The 22,511-nt window shown below is 41.6% G+C and overlaps 1 protein-coding gene across 1 annotated transcript in view; it reads right to left on the bottom strand.

The window, feature by feature from the left end:
* The window catches only part of COLGALT2 (collagen beta(1-O)galactosyltransferase 2), a 112,183-nt gene that overhangs the window by 17,539 nt on the left and 72,133 nt on the right, over nt 1-22,511 (bottom strand). The window contains exons 4-7 of the mRNA XM_020890211.2: nt 20,893-21,027; nt 16,149-16,353; nt 9,714-9,833; nt 2,555-2,631 (exon numbers count right to left, since the gene is read on the bottom strand). Of these exons, the coding sequence (XP_020745870.1) occupies nt 2,555-2,631; nt 9,714-9,833; nt 16,149-16,353; nt 20,893-21,027 (537 nt within the window). The remainder of the gene's footprint in view (nt 1-2,554; nt 2,632-9,713; nt 9,834-16,148; nt 16,354-20,892; nt 21,028-22,511) is intronic.

Raw genomic sequence — 22,511 nt, 5'->3', positions numbered from 1 at the left:
TAATAAACTTACTTTGTACATTAAACTAGTCCTGCAAGAGAGGGAGACTTCAGTTGCCAGTGAGAAATACTGAAATAGCGTGGGAAAGGAGAAGCCTGCAGGAATAAGCTGGACAACACTGGCTTCATCCTAACGACCCATCTAGATGACTTTGAGGAAGACATCTAATGTTACGGGGTCCAGTTCCCTTGTTTGTAAAAAGAGAGAGTTGAGAAATCTTATCTTTCAAGGCCAATACAGATTAAACTGTCTATGTGGTTTATGATAAAGTTTGCTTTATGTCTAGAATAAAGAAGAAGTCATGTCATATAAGCAGGCTGTAGTTTTGACTTTACTGAGGGTTAAGCCATGGTTTACACAATCATTCTGAGTGGAGTATCAAGATGTTATCTGTTTTACCAGATCAAAAGCTGGATTAAGTAAAATTTCAACTCTTCCTTATAAAATATTCTCACTTCCATCCACTTATACAGCTCTAAGAAAAGTACGGATGGGGGAGCAAGATGTCTTCTTTGAAAAAATCATCCATCTGAATCAGAACGAAGTGGATTAGGTACATACCATGATTTTATTACCTCCACTGTTTATCTAACTGGGCAATCCTTTTTTAAAAAATAATTTCTGTGGTAACTCTATTTGCCCTGTGACTTGGGATTTTATAACTCAATGAGTTGTGTTCATTTATATGTCATTTTCTTCCTGTTTAGAATCCTACTGTGATGGGAACACATTCCATCTCCTGATTTTAAGGCTATGGGAAGGAAGAGGCATTTCCTCGTGTGTACACATGGTGACACCTGAGGTCACTCCAGGAGAGCAAAACAAAACAAAAAATGAACAGAAATACAACAAAAAGTCCCCTCAGACCCAAGACCTCAAGTCTGGGAAGACTTCAGTAAATAATAATCCCATCCGGGGTCCTGCCAGGACAAGCGCAATAAAAACTGCAGCTACGAAGGGAAAACACAGACGGCTTGCTCATACTTCGTGAATAGTAAACAGATAAAACGCCACCCAGCCAAACGCAGCCCAGACACCCCAACAAGGTCACAGAGTGCGGGGAAGGTTGAAAAAGCCCTGAAATCCCTCTTTCTACTATTCTGTCTCTGTTCCAAACAGAGAGATGACTACCAGGGGTCAGAAGAGCAGAGTCCCCATGTCTGTATCTCCATAGAGTTGGCCTTTTTCAAAAGGATTCTGAAAGTGACCCAGTCCTTCCAAACGGAAGACCAGGGCTAGAAGATCCTGCTTTTGTCCCATGGTATTTGCTCTGATTTGATCCTCATTGGAATGTGTTTATAAAGGGAAAAATGAATATATGTAAAGACCCTTGGGTTCTTTTACCTGGAGACCTGAGAGTTAGTGAGAGCTGCAGAAAAGGAGAGCTGTAGGTAATATGTGTAAGCCAGTTCAGTATCTGGGGTGGGCCAACCTTTCTGAAGCCCTGACTGTTTATCAAACTATCTACACTTTAATTCTTCTCTACTTTAGTCTAATTCATCTCTATTACACTTAAAACCATCTAATCTCATCTTGCCCTCTGTGGAAATAGCATAATAGTTTCTAACTCCTTTCCAATTAATATTCATGAAATATTCCCTTCCATTTCTGAAATCTGCCAACAAATAAATTTTATAGAATAAACCCCAACTTCCAGTTCCAGCAGGAATTTAAGATGGCTGTACTTTGGAGACCCATATGACATAGTACAGGGAGATAAACAAGGCAATTTCTTTCAATGAATCAGTGGCAATGAGCATAGAGCACAAAGTTTGGCTTATAACATATCACAGATTCATGGAAAAGTTCCATCGTAGTTTGTGGATTCCCAAGGCACTGTCCCAGCCTCCAGATCATCAAGTTCCTGAACATAGATCAGCAGTTATGTGACATGAGGGACCCATGAAGGATTCAGTGATTTTGGAGTCACAATTCTGGTTCTGCTGAGCATATCACTAAGACAGGCATCTTATTACATGTCTGCTCAATCGTTATACAATTAAAATGTAATAATAAATATAGCCCTTGGAGCATTATTATGAAGTTCTTGCCTGCTACAAAAACAAATTTTAGTATGGGTTTCTTTTTTCTCTTTTGCTTTGTCCTCTAAACCCTGCCCTCCAATTTTTCCCACGGAAGAACAGCAAAGACAAAATAAAGCAAAGAATGTTCCAGAATGGTTTCCACTTACTCAGAATAAAGTTAAAGTCCTCTAATACCTAAAACATATATCTTCTTTACCCTACCCTTGAATCTTGATAAAACATGGCAATATCTGCTCTTAGAAAATATTATTTTCATGCCTAATTAGTGACATCTTTCTGACTCAATGATTAATTCACTTTTACCATGATGCTCCTTTTTTAAGATAAGTGAATAAGGCACAATAAAAACTGAGAACCTTTTCCAAGACCTCGGTTTCTTTTCAGCAGTCAAGCTGATCTGGCTGACTCTCAGACATGTGCCCAGGCTTGTTGTTCTGATACAAACATATAAGCATGATGTACACATGCGCACACATACAGGTGCACACAAACACAGACACCTTGCCTACCTCATCAAATCCCATCTTGTCTGGATATTTAGGGACAACTGAGACAAACTGGGAAGGTTCCATTGGAGGACCGTCAACTGGAAGACACAAGAAACATGCAGAGTGCTTTGTTAGTGAAAGTTTCAGAGAACAGCATCCTATTCACAGCCTGACCTCTAGAAACACAACCTGCATGGTCAGGGTAGGGAGTAACTGCTCAGTAGTTTTCTAGAATTAAGTGGCTACACAAGAACCCCACTGGTCACCGTGCTGGTTTTGAGAGCACTTTTTTTAATGTAGATTGCAGCATTTGCTCCATTTCCCTTAAGACCTATTTTTAAGAATATTTGGAGGGTAATTTCTAAAATTTTTATTGGGGTATAGCCGATTAACAACACTGTGATAGTTTCAGGTGGACAGCAAAGAGACTCAGCCATACATATACATGTATCCATTATTCCCCCAAATCCCCTCCCATATAGGCTGCCATATAACATTGAGCAGAGTACCATGTGCCATACAGTAGGTCCTTGTTGGTTATCCATTTTAAATATAGCATGCATACCTGTCCATTCCAAACTTGGAAGGACATTCAGGGTAATGATTAAGGGTGAAGGCTCTTGGAGTCAGATGATGTGGCTCTAAACTTTGGTCTGTGAAGGTCTGGAGCAGATAGATGACCTCTCTAAGTTTGTTTCTTTCTTTGCGTGTATAATCACGATAATAAAAGTGCATATCTTGGAGTTTTATAAAATTTAAATGAGACCTACATGCAAAGCACTAACCACAGTAAATCAACACAGTAAATGCTCAATAACTTCCAGGTACTACTCAAAGTGGCCCATGATGAAAGAACTCAGGAATAGGCTAGACTTTTTCTAAAGAATGCTTTTTTCCCTATACATTTAAAATTGTAAAACTCTGGGACTACTTTTTTTTTCTTCCATCCAGGCAGGTTTAACTATAGGTACTCAAAAGACTGTTTATTTTAACCCAAACAGGCTCCTCTGTCTGGAATTCTCCAGACAAGAATATTGGAGTGGGTTGCCATTTCCTTCTCCAGGGGATCTTCCTGACCCAGGGATCGAACATGCGTCTTCTGCATTGCAGATGGATTCTTTACCATCTGAGCCACCAGGGAAGCCCCTGACTAACACATACCTCCAAGGCTCAAGCCACATCCCAGAACTTGGTACAGGGCTTACAGGGAAGTTTCCAGATGGGAGGGTGTTGCATCTCAAGTGATAAAATTTTCTTTACTTCATACTTCGAAAAAGCTTTATTTAGAAAGGCTTATATGTACATTTTAAAGGTTGGAAGTAATATAGATTAAAGAGCCTGAGACGGTCTTGAAGATTTTTGGTATGCACAAATTCAAAGTACTCACTTGGTTTTCCTTGAAGACATAGTACAAGGAAAATGCTACATGAGAGCAGGTAAATGGGTTGTTTGAAGAACTACTGTTGATGGCCATTGTACTGTCCACCAGTATCCATCCTTTCTATTTCAGGTATGTGAAAGGGGCTTTTTCACCTTGAGGTTAGTCATGGCCATCTGAGTTGCTGCTATTCATATCTACAAATTCTCCTCCCATGCTCCCTACTCAGCCCCACCACAATAATCTCAGTAGCCAATGTTGATATGGAGAACACAAAAATTTGAAGCAGCCTAGAATGAGGTGCCAACACGTGGAAATGAGATTTCGGCATTCTCTATGAGATATCCCAGCATAACTTCTGCTGTCCTGATTGAGATACTGTCCAAACAGTATTTTTTGTTTCACTCACCCTTTATTGGGATATTAAAGAGAAACCATGACATCCAGTTTCTCTTATGATCAAGTCATGTGAAACTGTAGAAACTAGTGAAACAGATTTCCTAAGCCAAATACAAGAGTTGATCTTATTATTTCAAACCTGACCCTTACCATTACATTTCTATGAGTACACAGTGAGTCTGTTTCTGTTTCCATTAGCAGCCCAGAATATTTTGGTTCTTCCTGCTCCACCCAGCTCCATTAATTTCTTTTAAAATCAACAACTGTTGATTGGAGGGTCACCATGTACAGGGTTAGGTTTTACGAGCAAAATATCTTAACATACCAACTCCTTCAGGTTCATGTTGTTTGAGGAGCTGTCTAGCCCTCGCTCCCTGGGCCTTAGACTTGAGAGGAGGGTAAATTTTGGTCTCCCTGTTGGTCTCTGTTGGTCTCCATTTGGGTTGCCTGGTTTTAACATTTCAGCTGGAGTCTGCTTTTAGCCACTTTGCTTCCATCAAACATGGGTAGTCATTGTGTGCACAGGACAAGTATCCCCCCAAAAGCCACAAATGGCTGGTCCTGAAAGCCACCATTGAGCAGAAATATGAGACACAGGCCTGGGTTTTGTAGCTGAAGGCAGAGTTAAGCCATAGGGAAAAACAGGAGATGATATTAATTAGACCTAAAAGGTAACTATAAAAAAGAAAAAAGGTGACTATGTGGGGAGAAGGTATGCCTGTTTGCTGTCATCAGACACCCTAGCTTCTGTTCTGGGTCATTTCTGACTCCATCATCCATAGTTAATTTAGTCCCTCATTGAATCCCTTCCTATACATTTCCTCAGCATACTACCAACAGTTGGGATGTGCCTCATTGGTGCCCGAATTGTTTCAAGATTTAGGAATAACAATAATAGCTATTGGTATAGCTATCTTATTACCAACTGCACTATGGGCTACACTCTTGATATATGTATTCACATTTATTTAATCTTCACAACATGTTCCACAGGACCTTGCTTCCCACCAAGAACACTGAGAGAGAAATTCACACTGTTATGTTGACTGAGTGACTTCAAAATTACAACCACAGATGTCAAATTGGCACTTGATACTGCCAAATGATGCAATTATGCTTCCACAGTAAACTTACTTTCCCACTCTCTGAGAGGTCTATCTTATGCCTTGTCCTCTCTCCTGAAATCTTCAACATCTCTCTTGAGCTGATGACTGGATCACACATGTAATGGAGAAAATGTTTAAAGCCCTGTTAGACCCATCTTTCCCTTCCACATCAAGTCTACAAACCCAGCTGCCTCTCTGCCTACATACCCTGCCTTTCCGTCTGCTACACCATCCCTGTTCTATCTAGAACTTGTTTTCTCAATGGCCTTAAATTATCTTCTTTTCTACATCATTAAATTCTCCCTATGTTTTGGACTTTTCTCATTAGCATACAAACAAGTTAAAATCTGATCTTAAAAAAAAAAAAACTTAAAAGACAAAACACAATGAAACGAGACAGGCTCTCCCTTGATTTTTCACTCTCTTACAGACACTACCCTATTTCTCCATCTTCCATGCCAACAAGAGTCCACTTCCTCATCTCCCCACGGGTGTCTCTTCAGCCCACTCCAATGACTTTTGTCCTCATCATTGCACTGAAGTAGTTCTTATCAAGGTCATCACAGATCTCTGTCTTCAGAGAACCAGTGATCAGTTCCCTATCCTCATTTTACTTGACTTCTCAAAAGCAGCTGGTTCCTTCTTGAAACACTTCTCAATTTCTTCTTCCAGCTTTCTGGCTGTTTGTCTCCCCCAGGGATCTGTCCTCCACCCTGTCCTCTTTTTTTATGCTCTCTAGCCAAGCAAGTTCACACTGTCCCATGGCTTCGAATATCTTTTTATTGCTGATAACTCTCAGTGTCTGTTTCCAACTGGAGTCTCTTCCCTGAAGTCTAGACTCACTTATTCAAATGTCTCCTAATCTCTCCATTCAGATGTCTAATATATATCTTAAGCTTACATGGCCACAACTTCCCTTCCAAGTCTTTCCCCATAAAGACTCTCTGATTTCATTAAATGATACACTAGGCCAAACTCCTGGAGTCATCTTTGATTCCTTTCTTTCCTTCATGGGCTGCATCCAGGTCTCTGTAAGTCCTGTTGGCTCTACCCTCAAGATATGTCCTAAATCCACCTGCTTGTCATCACCTCCCAGCTACAGTTTGCATTCCAACCACCATCATTTCTCACCAGGAGAGATATACTGGTCCCTTTACATGCCAGTATCCACACCACAGCATGAATGATTTATCTAAATACATAAAACACTTCATGTCACTCTCTCTCCCCCATCCACATGGAATCCTATTACTCTTAGAATAAAATCTGAATCCCTTACTGTGGCCACAAGGCTCTGCATGGTCTAGAGAGGGTTGAGGACAGATTCCAGGGACCAGAGCAAGGGGATGGTTTAAGGATGATTCAAGAGCATTACATTGATTGTGCACTTTATTACTATTATGTCAGCTCCACTGCAGATCATCGGGCATTAGATCCTGGAGGCTGGCGACTCCTGCTGTGGAGGAAAAGAAGAGAGGGCTCTGGCCAGCCTCTCTGAGCTGACATCTACTTGGAGTCAAGACAGATAGTCATACAATGGGGCTGATAAGGGAAGACACATCACCAAGCATTGAATGGAGTCCTAATAACAGGAACACTCTCAGTCTTATGGAGTTGATGTCTATTCTTTTATGTGCTCCTCTCAACCCTGCAAAGTCAGTGTTCTTATCCTTACTCCACAGATAAAGGAACTAAAGCTTTTAGAGGTTGTTCTTTCTGCTTACATGACAGAGCCTGAGTTCAAGTCTGTGAATCTAACTTCATGTTCAGAGCTCTTTGCGACACAGGTTTTATTCATTTGCTCATAGTTTCATTGTCTGGTCATGCATTCAGCCAATATTTGTCTGTTACCAATTATATATCAAGGACTGTGCTAGGTGTTTGAGATAGAAGGCAATAAGATACTGCCCTTGGCCTCTGGGTCTAGAACACAGAGGAGAGGCAGGCATACTGAAATTAAAGAAATTCACAAAAGAAATTCCTAAGGGCTGGTTCTAGAAATACTATGCCAGTGAACCAACTGATAATTCAAATTTCATTCCCCCTACGAATACTGGTTCCCCACCCCCCCCCAACATACATTATCTCTATCACTCTCTGTACTTATAGAAAATAGTAGTGAGCTCTTCTTTCTTTTTGAAAACTCAGGGGTATTGAGACTAGGAAAGACCAAATGGCTTGCAAATGATCATGTGCATCAGCAGCAAAGGCTGTAATGCGGGGATGCTTTGCTCCCCATCCCAAGTATAGTCTATGGTCAGGCTTTGCTCATTACCACCAATATGACCCTGCTATGCTGGGCTGACTGATGTTTTGCAAACACAGTCCTGTGTAAATACAGTAGGAGACCTTGCTATTTAAAGGGATATTCTGATGAATCTTTATAATTATTATTGTCCTTCTTACCTTCTGGTCCTAACTATGTTTCTTAAAAGAAACATTTCTGTTCTTCTCTGTGTCCTTGATTTTTAATTACTTCTCAACCACTTTAAATTCTGAGCCAGCCTTTTCTGAAACCATCCTTTTTATGGAAATTAGCTGAAAAAACTCATTGGACTATTTTTCAGTCCTTATCTCAGTTGAACTTCCTTCTATATCTCATGTTCCTGTTTTCCTAAAATTCTATGATATCACATTATCTTGCTGATGAATCCCAACTTAACATCTTTAGACTTGATAGAACTTAAGTGTCAGATTCATCTCTCCATCTATCCACTGGGCAGTTTATTTATTTATTCAACAAAGATTTTCTGGGTACCTCCTAGGCAGCAGGGGTGGGTTATGTCTTGAGACTAACATGAAACAATGAATTTATTGCCTGGGGGTGAGGAGCGGGAAACAGATATTCACAGGCCACTCCAGGTTTTAAAATGAACTCATGCTTTTTCTTTGTATATGTCTTCTTAAATCTACATGTGTTTAACATTCCTACAGTCATTCCAGACACTCAAGTCAGAACTTAGAAGTTTCCCTCGGTCCCTCTTCTGCTCATCCACAAACCTTTGGCTAAGTCTTTTCAAGTCTATGTCATAAGGTTCATCTGTACTCTCACTGCTCCTGTCTGAGCTCAGATCCTCACCACCTTCTGCCTAGTTTACCATGTAATATCCAAAATGGTCTCTTCGCTCTGACCCGAGTCCAGCACCCAGTGCCCTAGGCTGCAGCTATACTTCTTTTACCAAGAGAGTAACCTTTCTAAATTCAGATTTTAACCTGACGTTTCACTGCTAAAATCTCTTTAAAAGCTCCCTTCCCTTCAGGAAAAGTCCAGACACCTTCTTATACGTTAGAGGTCTTTCTAACTGAGCTCCTGCCCACCTTCCAGCCCTGCTTTCCACTGTGCCTCCCAGTCACACCCACTGCCCACATACCCACATCCCACACGCTAGTGATGAATAACAGAGTTTCCCAGCTACTGCGTGAAGATTCAGTGCAAATGTTCCCTCCTCTGCATAGCCATTTCCAAGATCCTCCCCCAGGCAGAGTATATTTGTTACTTTCTCCTTTAAACACCACTGCACATTATACATAATAATTAGTGGAGCCCCTCATTATGGAGCATTTACCAGTTCTGACATCATGCCAGACTCAGAGGCAATATGATACAGTGTTTAAGAACCTGAGTTTTAAAGATAGCACTATTGGTTCAAATCCCAATCTGTCATTTATTTAGCAGAATGATCTAGAATAAGATACTTACATGTGCTACATCCCAATTTTTTCATCTTTAATAGGAGGATAATAAAACCCTTTTCATTGAGTTATTATAAGGATTAATGAGACAAAGTACAAAAAATGTTTATCATGATCTCTGCTACATCATAAGCTATTATTAAGTTGAAGTTGTAACTACTGTTTTTGTTAGTATACTTTTTATATATATCATGGAGAATTGGCCCCCTAATCCCAGATGTTTTATCTTCATTTCACAACTAAGGAGGTTAGATTACTTGCCTAAAGTCATATACTTAGAAAGCAGCAAAATCAGAGTTTAAATCCATACCACAAAACACTATGATAGCCATTATAACATGGTATGAAATGGATTTACTGTATACCCAGCTCTCCACCTGGATGGGAAGCTCCCAGGGGGCAAAGTTCCCTGGGGGCAAAGACACATTTCCATATTTGTATTTCACATAAGGAGAAGTTTGAAATGAATGGACAAATGAACAGCTATGTTTCAACCAAGGCAGACTATGAGAGTCCAGTCCTGGGAGAGCAGAGATGCGGCTGATATGGACATGGGGGCAACAGAACACAAGCCGTGGCTACCACCAGGCCCCGGGTCACTCACTCATTGCTTCTATCTGCACGTGGATGAGGTTCTCGATGTCCTCCTCCAGGGTCTGATGGGCCTTCAGGGGGATGGGCAGGTAGCCGTAGTGCTCTCTGTTGCAGAGGTACATCTGGATGCCTGAGGACACAAGAGAGGGACAAAAGCGGCCAATCAGAAAACACACGTCTGGGGCTTCCCTGGTGCCTCAGGGGGAAAGAACCCACCACCTGCCACTGCAGGAGACACGGGTTCGATCCCTGGGTGGGGAAGATCCTACATGTCACGCGACAACTAAATCTGTGCACCCCAACTACTGAGTCCACGCTCTAGAGCCCGAGTGCTACAACTACTGAAGCCCACGTGCTTAGAGCCTGTGCTCTGCGACAAGAGAAGCCACCACAATGAGAAGTCCGCACACTGCAAAGAGTAGATCCCGCTCACCACGATTAGAGAAAAGCCTCAACAGCAATGAAGATCCAGCAAAGCCAAAAATAAACAAATAAATAAAATTTAAAAAAGAAAATACACATCTTCATTCTACAATGACCATTAAGGTAAAAGAGACCAGACTGTTTGGCACTGAAATTGAACAAGTAGTTGTTTCGGGCAGGGTATGCAGACCTCAAAAATGCTCCTTTATTAAGAAAGTATAACACAGTATTGGAGGCAAGATAAAAAACCTGGGCCACTCTTCAGCTCAGAGGAAATTGATTTTTTCTCTCTGAAGAGAAAGCATCCTCATGGCCCGGAAGGAACACTAGAGGCACAAAGGGATCAAAAAGGAGGCAAGGAATTCCTGTTCCAGAGAACAGAATGGAACACTGTGATCCATCCACAGGAAATAAAGAGAAGACGAGGAATAAAAGCCACATTTGATATGAAAGCAAACAGGAAAATCCCATAAGGCTGACAGATTATTAAAGCTAACTCTAGGCATATGCAGAACAAAAAATAAAAAACAAAGGAAACTTAAAATTTTCCATGAGTCTCCACGGCTTGATTTGTCCTCTTAGCCCACATGGACTTGGAGTTGACCAACAGACATGAAACTTCTGTAAAAGAGTCAGCAAGGGACAAAAGGAAGCCTGCATTTCAAGAGCTGGTAAGAACCTGCAGTATGACAATACCAGGGTCATGGCACAGCCCTCTTGCTTTCAACACCTGTCTTCGCTGCCCCAGCTGGCTAACTCCAAGAGTTACACAGAATCTTGGTTCAACCAGAGAGCTGGGGATACTGGAATCAAAAGGGCCTTGGAGAGATCCAGCAACTGACCGTCCTGACAAACGAAAAGATTGCTTAAGTAAATAGATGAACCTGCCAAGCTCTGGTCCATGTGTCCAAGCTTCTGATTTGTTAATTTCTATAATCACCTATACTTTCCAGACAGAGAATTACCTGCATAGAGACTTCTCTGTTTTGTGCAGATGACATTTCCTCCAGTTAGCTACATCACCTGTCAAATCAGGTGAGGCCGTCTCACAGCATTAGCAGGGAAGAACAAAAAAAGAAAAGAGTCTTTCTCCTCCCCATGACTGAACCTGGTTCCCATCAAGGCTGGACCAGTAAGCCCTGTCACTTCTCTTGCTTTCACCAGGAGAACTCACTAGTGCTACTGTTTGCTGACACGAATGTTTCTGAGAAACTTCAAACTCAAATGGACCCACTTGCAAAGCTGTGATGAATTCAGGAAACAGGAGGGAAATGATTTAATGTTTAGGTTGCCTCTCGACCCTAATTAGGGAAATAATTTTACCATTCAACTTTCCAGCTTTGGTTATAAAGGAGAGATGGGACCTAGCCAAGCTATCCATCAAGTGTGAGGAGACAAGAGAGGCAGTTTCAGACACGCAAGGTCATGATATTTACTTGCCATCACACTTCCTCAGACAGTGGCTGGATGATGTGGAAGAAGGAGAAGAAAGAGGAGTAGGGGGAGGAAGGAGAAGGATTATAAAAAAAAGAAGATGATGATGATGACGCAGGACATAGTGAACAGGAGAACCAATAAGAGAAGACGAGAGAGTCGCAGGTCCACAACTGTGGCTTCTCTCAGATTGGGGAACATTGGGGAGCTCTAGGAGAATGTTCACACACACGCACAAAGAATGTTTGCTGAAATCTGACCACTCTGAGAGGAGTTCTAGACAATTAGGGATTAGCTTTGGGTTGTATTAGCAATAATAAAACTAAGCAAATAAAAAAGGCAATTGTTAAAGTCAGATATGAAAGGAAAACTACCCAGTCAATAAATGGAATTTGGTTCCCATGATTATAAGAACCAAAACACTGACCATAGCTCTATCAGTACCACACAGCTATCAAGAGAACGGGGCCAGACTTCCCTGGTGATCCAGTGGTTGAGAGTCCCCCTGCCAATGCGGGGGACATGAATTCAATCCCTAATCCAGGAAGATCCCACATGCCACGGGGCAACTAATCCCATGCGCCATAACTACTGAGCCCACACCCTACAGCCCAAGCTCCACAACAAGGGAAGCCATGGAGATGAGAAGTCGGCACACAGCAACTGAAGAGTAGTCCCCAGCTCGCCCCAACTAGAGAAAGCCCATGTGCAGCAACAAAGACCCAGCACAGCCAAAATAAAGTAAATAGTGACAACACAAAGAGGACAGGGTGATGGGAAGAATGCTTTTGCACAGAGCGGGCAGAGGGAGGGGACAAAACTAACTCCTCTTCAGTAGTAGAGTCAATTTGCATGCATGCCCAGTCATGTCTGGCTCTTTGTGACCCCATGGACTGGAGCCTGCCAGGCTCCTCTGTCCGTGGAATTTTCTAGGCAAGAATACTGGAGTGAGTTTCCATTTCCTATTCCAGGGGATCTTCCTGACCCAGGGATTGAACCCGTGTCTCTTGTGTCTCCTGCATTGGCAGGCAATTTTTTTTTTTACTGCTGTGTCACCTGGGAAGCCCAGTAGAGTCAACAGGCACGGCCTAAAGCAAAAACAGAAATTCGAGAAATAGCATTACAGGAGCTCCCTGGTGGTCCAGTGGTTAGGACATTGGGGTCTCATCTCACTGCTGAGGGCCTGGGTTCAATCCTTGGTCAGGGCAACTAAGATTCCACAAGCCGTGCAGCATAGCCAAAAACCCCAGAAGCTTCATTATAAGCATGCTATTTAGAAAGCTGGATGTGACTCTTACACTTGTACCACCATCTGAAAGAGTGAAAAGTGTTGGTCTTCTAAAAGGGGGAAATGGCACAGGATGGTGACTGCTAATTTTATAATAAACCAAGGGGGACTATTTGAACTTGATGAGACCATGTGCCTGTATAGTTGGATAAGGATACAAAAATTTGAAAAGGAAATGTGCTGATAATTACATAAAATCTATAAAAGAATCTGGTATTCTCAGGTGAAAGTTACTTCTGGGGCAAACAATCTTCTCTCTAGGAAATAATGGGGAGAGATACTACATATTGAAGGCCTATACTTCTCTTAGGAAGGTAGCAAACATTTTCTTGCACTCATATAGTATGTTAATGTTGCAAGATTGATTTACCTACCTTTATCCTTGGTGATGGAAACTCAGAGTCTGAGAACCTGTGCTCTCCCCAAGGTCACCACATAACTCATGAATGCCAAATCTCTGTCCCTAAAAAGCCAATGCCAAGTATCTCTCCACGTGCCCAGGGTCTGGAAGCCAAGTCGCAGAACCAGTAGTCAGAACCAGTCTCAGAATCAGAACTCTGGACTTCCATCCCTGCACACAGGAGGCCCTTTTGCTCACTGCCCATGATGGGCAGGAGCAGCTCTGCCTGCCCATCACCCACATCTCTTGCCTCTCTGACTCACAGCAGACATACGGTGGATGACTGGCTGGCGCCAAAGATGGTTACTGTGGCCACGATATACAGCCCAGCTCACTAGCCACAGCGGGAGGTGAACTCCTGACCCTGGTTTCATAGGAGCCACAGAGACTTGCCCATGACCCCTGTGCTCTTTTCTTGGGCTGGATGGGCAGCCACACTCCAGCACCCTTGGACTGCTCTGCTCATTCATCATCCACGTGTGGCAATGTCTGGAGTCGGAGGTGAGAGATTAAGGTTCAAGGTTTGTGGTTAGATGGTCCTGCCTGGGACATGTGGACCTTCTCTTCCCTTCTGGACATTTACAAAATGATACTCCAATGGATGATCCATAGCTGGGGAGCTTCATAAGAGTGAGAACAAAAGAATATATATCATCTTTCATCTTATTCTTTCAAGAGAGAAGGAAAGTGTTTTGCTTTGAACATAAGACGGAAAGAGCTTAGAGACACTCCATGGACTGTGCAGGACTTGAGGCTCATTTAAATCTCATCTAAAAATACTCCAAGCTGAGCAAAAGTGCTACCTTAGAACCACATGACTGTCAGGAAATCTCTGTCATTCTCCCAAATGACAGTCATTCTTTCCTGTCTTGACTCCTGCGCTGTTCACAGTTTATACCACTAATCTGACCCTCAGCTTTCACTGCTTCATAACTATTACTTATGTTTCCTCATGTAAAGATCTTACCTTCCTTAGCTGTCACAGAGTCTAACACAATGCTAGATAGAGCAGGAGAGCCTAGAGGACTGATCCTCTCCCCTTGCTTTTCTGCCTCTCCTCTCCCCACCTGAATCACCCAACAGTTCTGCACCTCTGCACCTGCTTTCAATGTCCTGGGTAGGCCCATGGGAATCTGACCAATAAAGCATGAAATCCAAGTGAACAGGCCAAGCAAGGGACATAGCTGAAAAATTCCTATCCAGCCTGGTGTCATTCTTCCAACTCCAAATCCAATTCTTGGTTTAAAAGATATATCATAATAATTTAGTGCCAGGGTCACAATAATGCCTTGTGCAATGTTTATCAAGGAGGCCTTTGTTAGGCATGGATCGTTATTGTAATTGTTAATAGCTCACTTTCTTGAAACATCCTTACTTTAAGCTCTTAAGCCAAGGCACTGGCACAAGTTGAAGGATTGGGAAGGCCTTGAGTTTGCTTCCATCCTGGAGAAAGCTGAGCCAATTGCAGGCCATGTGGAAAGAAGCAGTTACCATTAACCTTGACACAAGGATTTTCACAAAAACCTCCAATCTACATGAGGATAAGAACCTTGCTTTTTTGCCCTGACACAGTCCTAAAAAGTGTCTGCACCTGGCCAAAGAGTCTAAATGGCTCTAGCAGGCAAGGGGAAAAAAGCCAGCATTCCACATTTCCACCAAATATTCTCATTTCTACCAAATTTACAACTGATGAGTGGGACACCTATGGCTTCCAGAATGGCCTGGTATGAGCTGTAACTTGAATCTATATTAATATTCTCACCTGCTAGCAACCTGCCTCAATCACCTGTGGTCTGTAGATGATCCCATCCACCTTGACTGTATGGCCACATGAATTTATACACCATTCTCCTGGTTTCTAAACTCACAGTTCCAAGTGGTTAAGTGACACATTTATGGCTCATTGATAATGGGACCTGCCCTCTGTCAGGAAGGTTTGAATGATCCTTAGAAAGCTTTGCTTTCGGGATATCATGTATCTTTGTGTTGTCCTGCTTTAGTGAACTATATCCTCTCTGATTGCTTGTGCAAGTGACATAAAAGTAATAACTTATTTTCCTACTGACTTTTCTTCCTCAAAAGTCTACAAAGGTTCATGAAAGAGTTAAGTATGGCTTTGTTTTTCCTTTCATGAGGACTGTAGGAGAGACAGCTAGCTGCCTCCCAAAATCTATCTTCTCCTTCTTATAGAGAGAGAACTGGGGCTCTAGACTGCACAGAATAAAGACAATATTCTGAGCCTCCTTTACAGCTAGCTGTTGTCTGATGACTAAATCTGGCTACTGGACTATGCAAGGTAGTGATGTGTTCAACTTCTAGATGGTACCTTTAAAGGACAGCAGAGTGCCCTCCCCTCTCTGGTTTTCAGTTGATGACTGAAATATTACATCCATAATGATGAGACATCTTGGATCATATGATTAAGGGGTTAATACTTCACGGAGAGCAGAGAAACAATATAGAAGGAGCCTTGGTCTATGAAAACTTTGTGGAACACAGTCACTATACTAGCTCACTTATTTGAGAAGAAATAAACATTCTTAAAGCCTGGGTCTTTCTAGTGCAGTTCTGGATCTCTGTCACAGTTTTCTAATTAATAAAAGGACTTCTTTAATGAGCAGAGAATGCAATAGCACCTTTAAGAGCCAATCACTTGCCTACGGCCACCACCACCACCACATTTTTTTTTTAAAGAGAGAGTGGATTCTTGGGTAGGGGCGAGCTCTGGCTTTTGGTCACTGGTGCTCATAGAGACAGCAACCCAGAGGGTGCTGGTACAGTTACTGCAGAAACCTCTAACACTACCTCAGTACTTAGAGAGTTTTATTATAAAATGCACAAAACAAAGGAGCTGGTCATTTGTCTCCATGGTGGCAATACAACATGCATCCAAACAGTACCTGCTTGCCTGCTGGAGAAGGCAAAGACAATGATGTCATCAAAGGTCCAGGTGTAGTCCTGGTGCGGGGGATAGAACACCAGCTTATCAGAGGCTTCCTTCCTGAGGTCAATTAGGAATGTGGAGTGGACCATGGGGACCGGAAAGCAGCCCAGCCTCTTCCATTCTCTAATCTGAAGATAGTCTGGGGTCCGTTTATAGAAGCCCTGGAAAGAGCAGATGGGTGGGTTATTTCCTCTGATCTGAGGAATTCCCCTTTCCCAACCTTCCATTAGGTGGACTCCTAATGGACACCAGTACCAGTCCTGGAGCAAAGTCACCTTCTCTCTTTTTATCTTGGTCTAAGAATTTCCAACTGAGCTTAAGAAATGCTACTTACATTAAAAAAAAAATCCTAAAAGGGTCTTGTTATCAGAAACAGTTTGGTTTCAGCACATCTCTTCACTTAACAGTTTCATAAGAGTATACTTTATGTATATGATATCACTGAATGTGTATATGACGTCATTGAATATATGTATATGATGTCATTGAATATGACATGTGAGCAGTCAGAGGTGGTTGAGCAGAGCAGTGGAAAGCACATGTTCTGGGATCTGACTGCCTAAGTTCAAGTTCTGCCTCAGCTACTTATTGCATGTAGGTGTTGGTCAGGCCACTCAGACTTACTGTGTCTATTTCCTCATTGTGAAATAGGAATGATGGCACTATCTATTCCATGGGGTTCTCTGCCAAGTAAGGAAAAACCTGAAAAATGCTTAGAATAGTGCCCAGCACCAAGAGAGTATTGATAAATATTGGCTATTATTAAAATTACATTACATTGGCTGATTTAAAAAAATTTTAATTCGAATATAATTGCTTTACAATGTTGTGTTGGTTTCTGTCGTGCAACAACATGGATCAGCTAGGTGTTGTGTGTTAGTCACTCAGTCGTGTCCAACTCTTTTCTAGACTGTGGCCGGCCAAGCTCCTCAGTCCACGGAATTTTCCAGACAAGAATACTGGAGTGGGTTGTCATTTCCTTCTCCAGGGTGAATCGGCTCTATGGATACATATGTCCCCTCCCTCTTGAGCCTCCCTCACTCCCCATCCCACCCCTCGAGGTCATCGCAGGGCACAGAGCTGAGTTCCCATGCTATACAGCAGCTTCCCACTGGCTCTCTATCTCACACACGATAGCGCATATATGTCAACGCTGCTCTCCCAATTCGTCTCCCTGTTCCTTCCCACCATGCCCACAAGTCTGTTCTTTACATCTGTGTCTCTACTTCAGCCTTGCAAATAGGTTCATCAGTAGAATTTTTCCAGATCCCATAGATATGCAATACTGAGTATTAATATATGGTATCTGTTTTCCTCTTTCTGACTTGTTGTAGTTGCTGTCATGTCCAGCTCTTTTGCAAGCCCATGGACTGCAGCCCACCAGGCTCCTCTGTTCATGAGATCTCCCAGGCAAGAATACTGGAGTGGGTTGCCATTCCCTTCTCCAGGGGATCTTCCCAACCCAGGAATCAAACCAGCGTCTCCTGCACTGCAGGTGGATTCTTTACCGCTGAGCCACCAGGGAAGCCCTCCTTTCTGACTTACTTCAGTCTGTACTTTTAACTAAACATGCAGTACTTAAACATATAAATGGGGCCTTCTTTCAATGCAATTATTTATTCACTATTCTGGTGGAGCTGTCACTGCTACATGCTTTTGGGGGATTCCTCTTTGAAAGTTCCCTCCGGGCAAGTACATAGGATGACCAATGCCCTTACTCTGTGGTTCTGAACACACTAGTTTGGAGTAACCCAGCTTGCTTTCCCTCCAAGCTCAACTGTTCATTCAACAAACATCTCCTGAAAGCCTACCGCAATCCAAGCTGTGTGAGATGTTGGAGACATAGCAGTAAGTCGACAATCCCAGCTTCAGCCCATACAGGTGCAGAATCCACTGGAGCTCTACACTCCAGTGGCACCAATGATGTAAACTGACTATTGCGAAAGCTCAAATCCATTCCAAAGAAGATGAAGATGAGTCTTGACAAAATATACTTTAAAGCATGTAGAAGCTTGGAAAGGCATTTTAAAATACATTTTAGGCAACAGCAGGCTCGTGGAATGAGTGTAAAACTTCATAGGGCCAGCACTCTGAAGGGCATGATACCCATTACTTGCACAAGTTCTCGCATACTCCTTCATCAGTCACATTACTTGGGGGTCACACTATCTGCAGTGGCGTCAGTACCCACATGGTAGGCATTGCAGCCTCTTCGTCATTTCTTTCAGTGTCCAGACTAGTGTTCTAGTCCAGCTAATGCTCACACTGACCACGTGATAAGGTAGAAGGATCACAAATGAAGCCTCAGAAGATACGTGTCTTAGCATCATCGTAACCACCTAGCTGATCAATCTTACCCCATGCTTCACCTCTTCAAGCCTAAGTTTCTCCTCCTGAAAAGAGGGGGTAAAAACTAATCTGTTGATCTCCCAGGGTTGTAGAAGGGATCACATATGATCCGGTCTATGAAGATACCTTGGAAACTGTAATGCATTAGGTGAAGGATTATTATTTCCACAATTTTTTATTAGCCTTTAACAAAGATTACTTAACATCTTACTAGTATTCTTACTAGTATTACTAGTATTCTTCCAAGGGATAGAAGAATTCTTCCAAGGGATAAAGGGAAAACTGGTTCGTTAGAGGAACTGCCTAAGAACACACACCAAATACAAAGTTCTAGACTACTTAGGAACAATATTCTCAGACTGAGGAGCTTGGAAAATTCATGAGGATGAATCACGGAATACCCTGGGGACAGGGAGGAAGGAAGCAGGGAAGGAAGGGGAGAAGGAGACTTCATATGCTTCCTGCAGAGAGGTGGAGGCAACAGATGCGTCTCTTTTTCCACATAAACTGAATATTGTTGGTAATCATTCCTACTCAGTGGCCAGACACAACCGAGGTCATGTTTTGAATGTGTTTAAAGGCACTGGACACCGAGGCCTGACTTAAGCTTATGAAGTCACTGGCTGTTTCTGTTCCTGCCCTTGCAGAAGCCTGACTGAAGACGGCAGAAAGCCACAAACAGACATGAATAAGAATTTCCCTAAAATTGCCTAGATTTTAGTTTCACCGTGCAAAGTAAGTGAGCTTTTAATATTAAAGCAAATAAGACAACAGAAACCGGAAGGCCACAGTTATGAGGATAATCCACTCTTGATGCTGGTGTCAGTGCATTACTCATTAAAAACACCCTAGAGTGATGCTGCCATGTTAAGTGCTGCAGATTATTAACTGAGAATGTATGAACTTAAATTCAATATAATATCTTCTCCTTAAGGAACTGATTGGCTTTTCTAAATATGAACTTAATGTGTCTCTGAAAGAGATGTGGATAACATACACTCAAAATCCCTTGGAACTGCAGCAAATATTTGTAACAAAAGAACAATGCCCACTCTAGTTGTGTGCAAGAGCCATGGACTTAAATTTTCAGGGAGTTTGCAAGGCAGTTGTCATGTTGATAGTTTAAAAGCTGCAAAAACAAAATCATGCTAATATCCACCATTCTAAGTAGACCACGAACAGCAAGCTTTGCATGTGCTTAATAATTATATCATGTGACTGTACTTCAATTTACTTAACTTTCCCCTCAGCTTCAACAATATTTGCACGGTGGGAGTACTGACACCATGAAAACTGGCAAATGCTAGCAATCAGGGGTTTTCCCTACAGAGAGCCACCACTAAGCATTTACCAGCACACCATTAGCCTCTTTCTTCATCCCAAACCAAACCAAATATAAAACAGGGACTGAAAATTCAGCTCTTTGAGCATGAGAACACACCTAATATACACTTTTTCCCTTAGAGCATCTTTAGCCTACATTGATATATATTACATTTATCAGTTTATCTCTCTTAATTTATTAACTAAAGAATCAGAAATACAATCAGCCATAAACATTCACTGCAACACCTCTCTAGACTTTGAAGATTTTTACAATGGAAAAGAGAGATGATGGAAATTTAAAATATTGTTTTTAACTTAAATTTTGTAAAAACATCTACCACAGTAGTTCCAATTATTCAGTTTCTTTGGAAATAAATTTGGCAACATATCAAGGGTCATTAAAGTGTTTAATACTCTTTAACTCACTAATTCCACTTCTTAGAAGTTGTCCCAAGGAAATAATATTAAATGTGGAAAATTTTATGTTAATCATGATGGTTATTATAACAGTTAAAAGTTGCAAATAACTTAAATGTTTTTAAACTAAAAGAAAGGCTAAGTAAATTGCATAATAGCCACTTGATGATATAGTTAAAAACATGTAATCTGTTATCTATGATGTTAGAATGGGAGCAATTAACATGATGTTTTTTAAAAAACTTTTTTTCTATTTCCAGTTTTTTACAGTATTCTCATGTGAGTTTTAATGACCAAAAATATTTAACTTTTTGAAAATCTCTGAATCAGGGAGAAGTACAAATCCCAGTAAGCGTTACTGGTTAATTTAAAGCTTCTAATCCTAAACTCATTAGAATAATGTCTTCACAATTCATTAATACAGAAGAGCTCTTTGGGTTCTGGCATTGGACATGGATTTACCTCCTTTCCTGAAAATTCTTGCTCTAGTAACACAATGATATGCGTGTTTCAAAGGAGAAAATCAGAAAAAGATTCACGGGGTTACTGTTGACAGGTGACTGCCTTGTTAAAACTCATAGTCTTAATTTGCTAACCAGCAGACTTGCCTGAGGTGTGATTCCGCACCAGAAATTAGAGTACAGGCCCCGAGACTCCAGCATGGGAGCCACAACGGTTTTGTTTTCTGCGATCAGTAGATTGAGGGTCTGCGGATTAGTCAGGAAGTTGTCAACATCTATAAACTAGGAAAAGAAAAGGACAACATCAGATGAAAAGGTACTTTTCAGTAATGGGTATGGAAACTTGCCCATGACATACAGAACCAGCTATCCATGGTTTTGTTATGGAAACCCCTTGGGGCTGAATGGCTTTCATTCAGGCAAAATGCATCCAGTCTAACTTCCACATGTTTAGCTATGCATAGGCATCAAGCAATGAATTGGTGTTATCGTTGGGCAAATACTAGACTGGAACTCAATGACACCTTGATAAGTATAAGATACGAATGGGTCTCAAGCCCTTAAAAGATTTGTTTGCATTTATTGTGTGCTCATTCTAAGTGTAAATGAACAGACCTACTTAGATTGTCTACAGTAATGTCAAACTGGCCCCAAATGAATCCATGAATGCTCTCTTAATGCTGCAATTAGATTTGTTTGTTTGTTTAAAGTATATTATATAGTAGTGAAGCTATTTCCCATTCCCATCAGAAATCCGTGTTAACACATTCATTTACAGGGACAGTGTAACTGTTTCTATTATATAAAATAATCACTCTGAGCTGTACACTTTAAAAATTAAGATGGTAGAGTTTATGTTATGTATATTTCCCCACACACAGAAAGCAAAACCTCAGATGCTTTCATTCCTTTGATAGTCAATCTCTTCACCCAAAATTTTGTGGCTCAGCACTTGTACACTTCAAAGACATTTAAACAGCTATGCTATGTTAAATATCAGCACAACTGCAAATTCTATGAAATTATCCATATTGAAAGTGGAAGTGCGATAAACTACTGGGCTGATTTCTGTTGTGATTGAGAGGCTGAAGGAGGTCAAAAGGGTTCCCTTTAGGAGTCAGAGAACAGACGTCCATTAGTTTTATGAAACATCACTGCCTTTGTTTCATTGGTCGTATTTCTAGTGTTGTATTGAAAAAGGCTTGCCAAAAGAATTAAATGGATTTGTGGGGGTGAGCAAAGAGGAAGAACTTGGTTGCCATAAACTTGTGGGGAAAGAAGACTCTGTCAGTTTTCAAATGAGAGCAGGGACTGCAGCTCCTTACAGGTCAGGGACCTGTCCTTTCCAACGGAGACCCAGGTTCCTGGAGGACAAGGATGGGATAGAATATGGATTCCTAATCATCAAGGCCAGCATGTTTCTGGACCACTCTGGAAGTTCTAAGGAAAGTAATGGCACCTCTTCATGGAGAGAAATTCTCCAGGAGGGTCCAGCATAATTAGGAGCAACTAGGAATCCAAGCAAGAGGTGCTGGTCCCCAGACACTCAGGAGCCAAAAGGAACAGCATTTCAGGACTGTTAATTTGACTATTTTTATGTAATTAATTTCTCATATCCCCGAAACTCTTCTAAAAAGTTAAGACCTTTAAAAAAAATTTTTTTTTAATGTATTTATTTGGCTGTGCCGGGTCTTAGCTGCGGTGTGTGGATCCTTGATCTTTGTTGTGGCATGCAGGCATGCAGGGTCTTTAGTGAGATCTAGTTG

This window comes from Odocoileus virginianus, chromosome 11 (assembly GCF_023699985.2).
Source record: "Odocoileus virginianus isolate 20LAN1187 ecotype Illinois chromosome 11, Ovbor_1.2, whole genome shotgun sequence".
Classification (NCBI taxonomy): Eukaryota; Metazoa; Chordata; class Mammalia; order Artiodactyla; family Cervidae; genus Odocoileus; species Odocoileus virginianus.
This window is presented reverse-complemented; position numbering and strand designations above follow the sequence as displayed.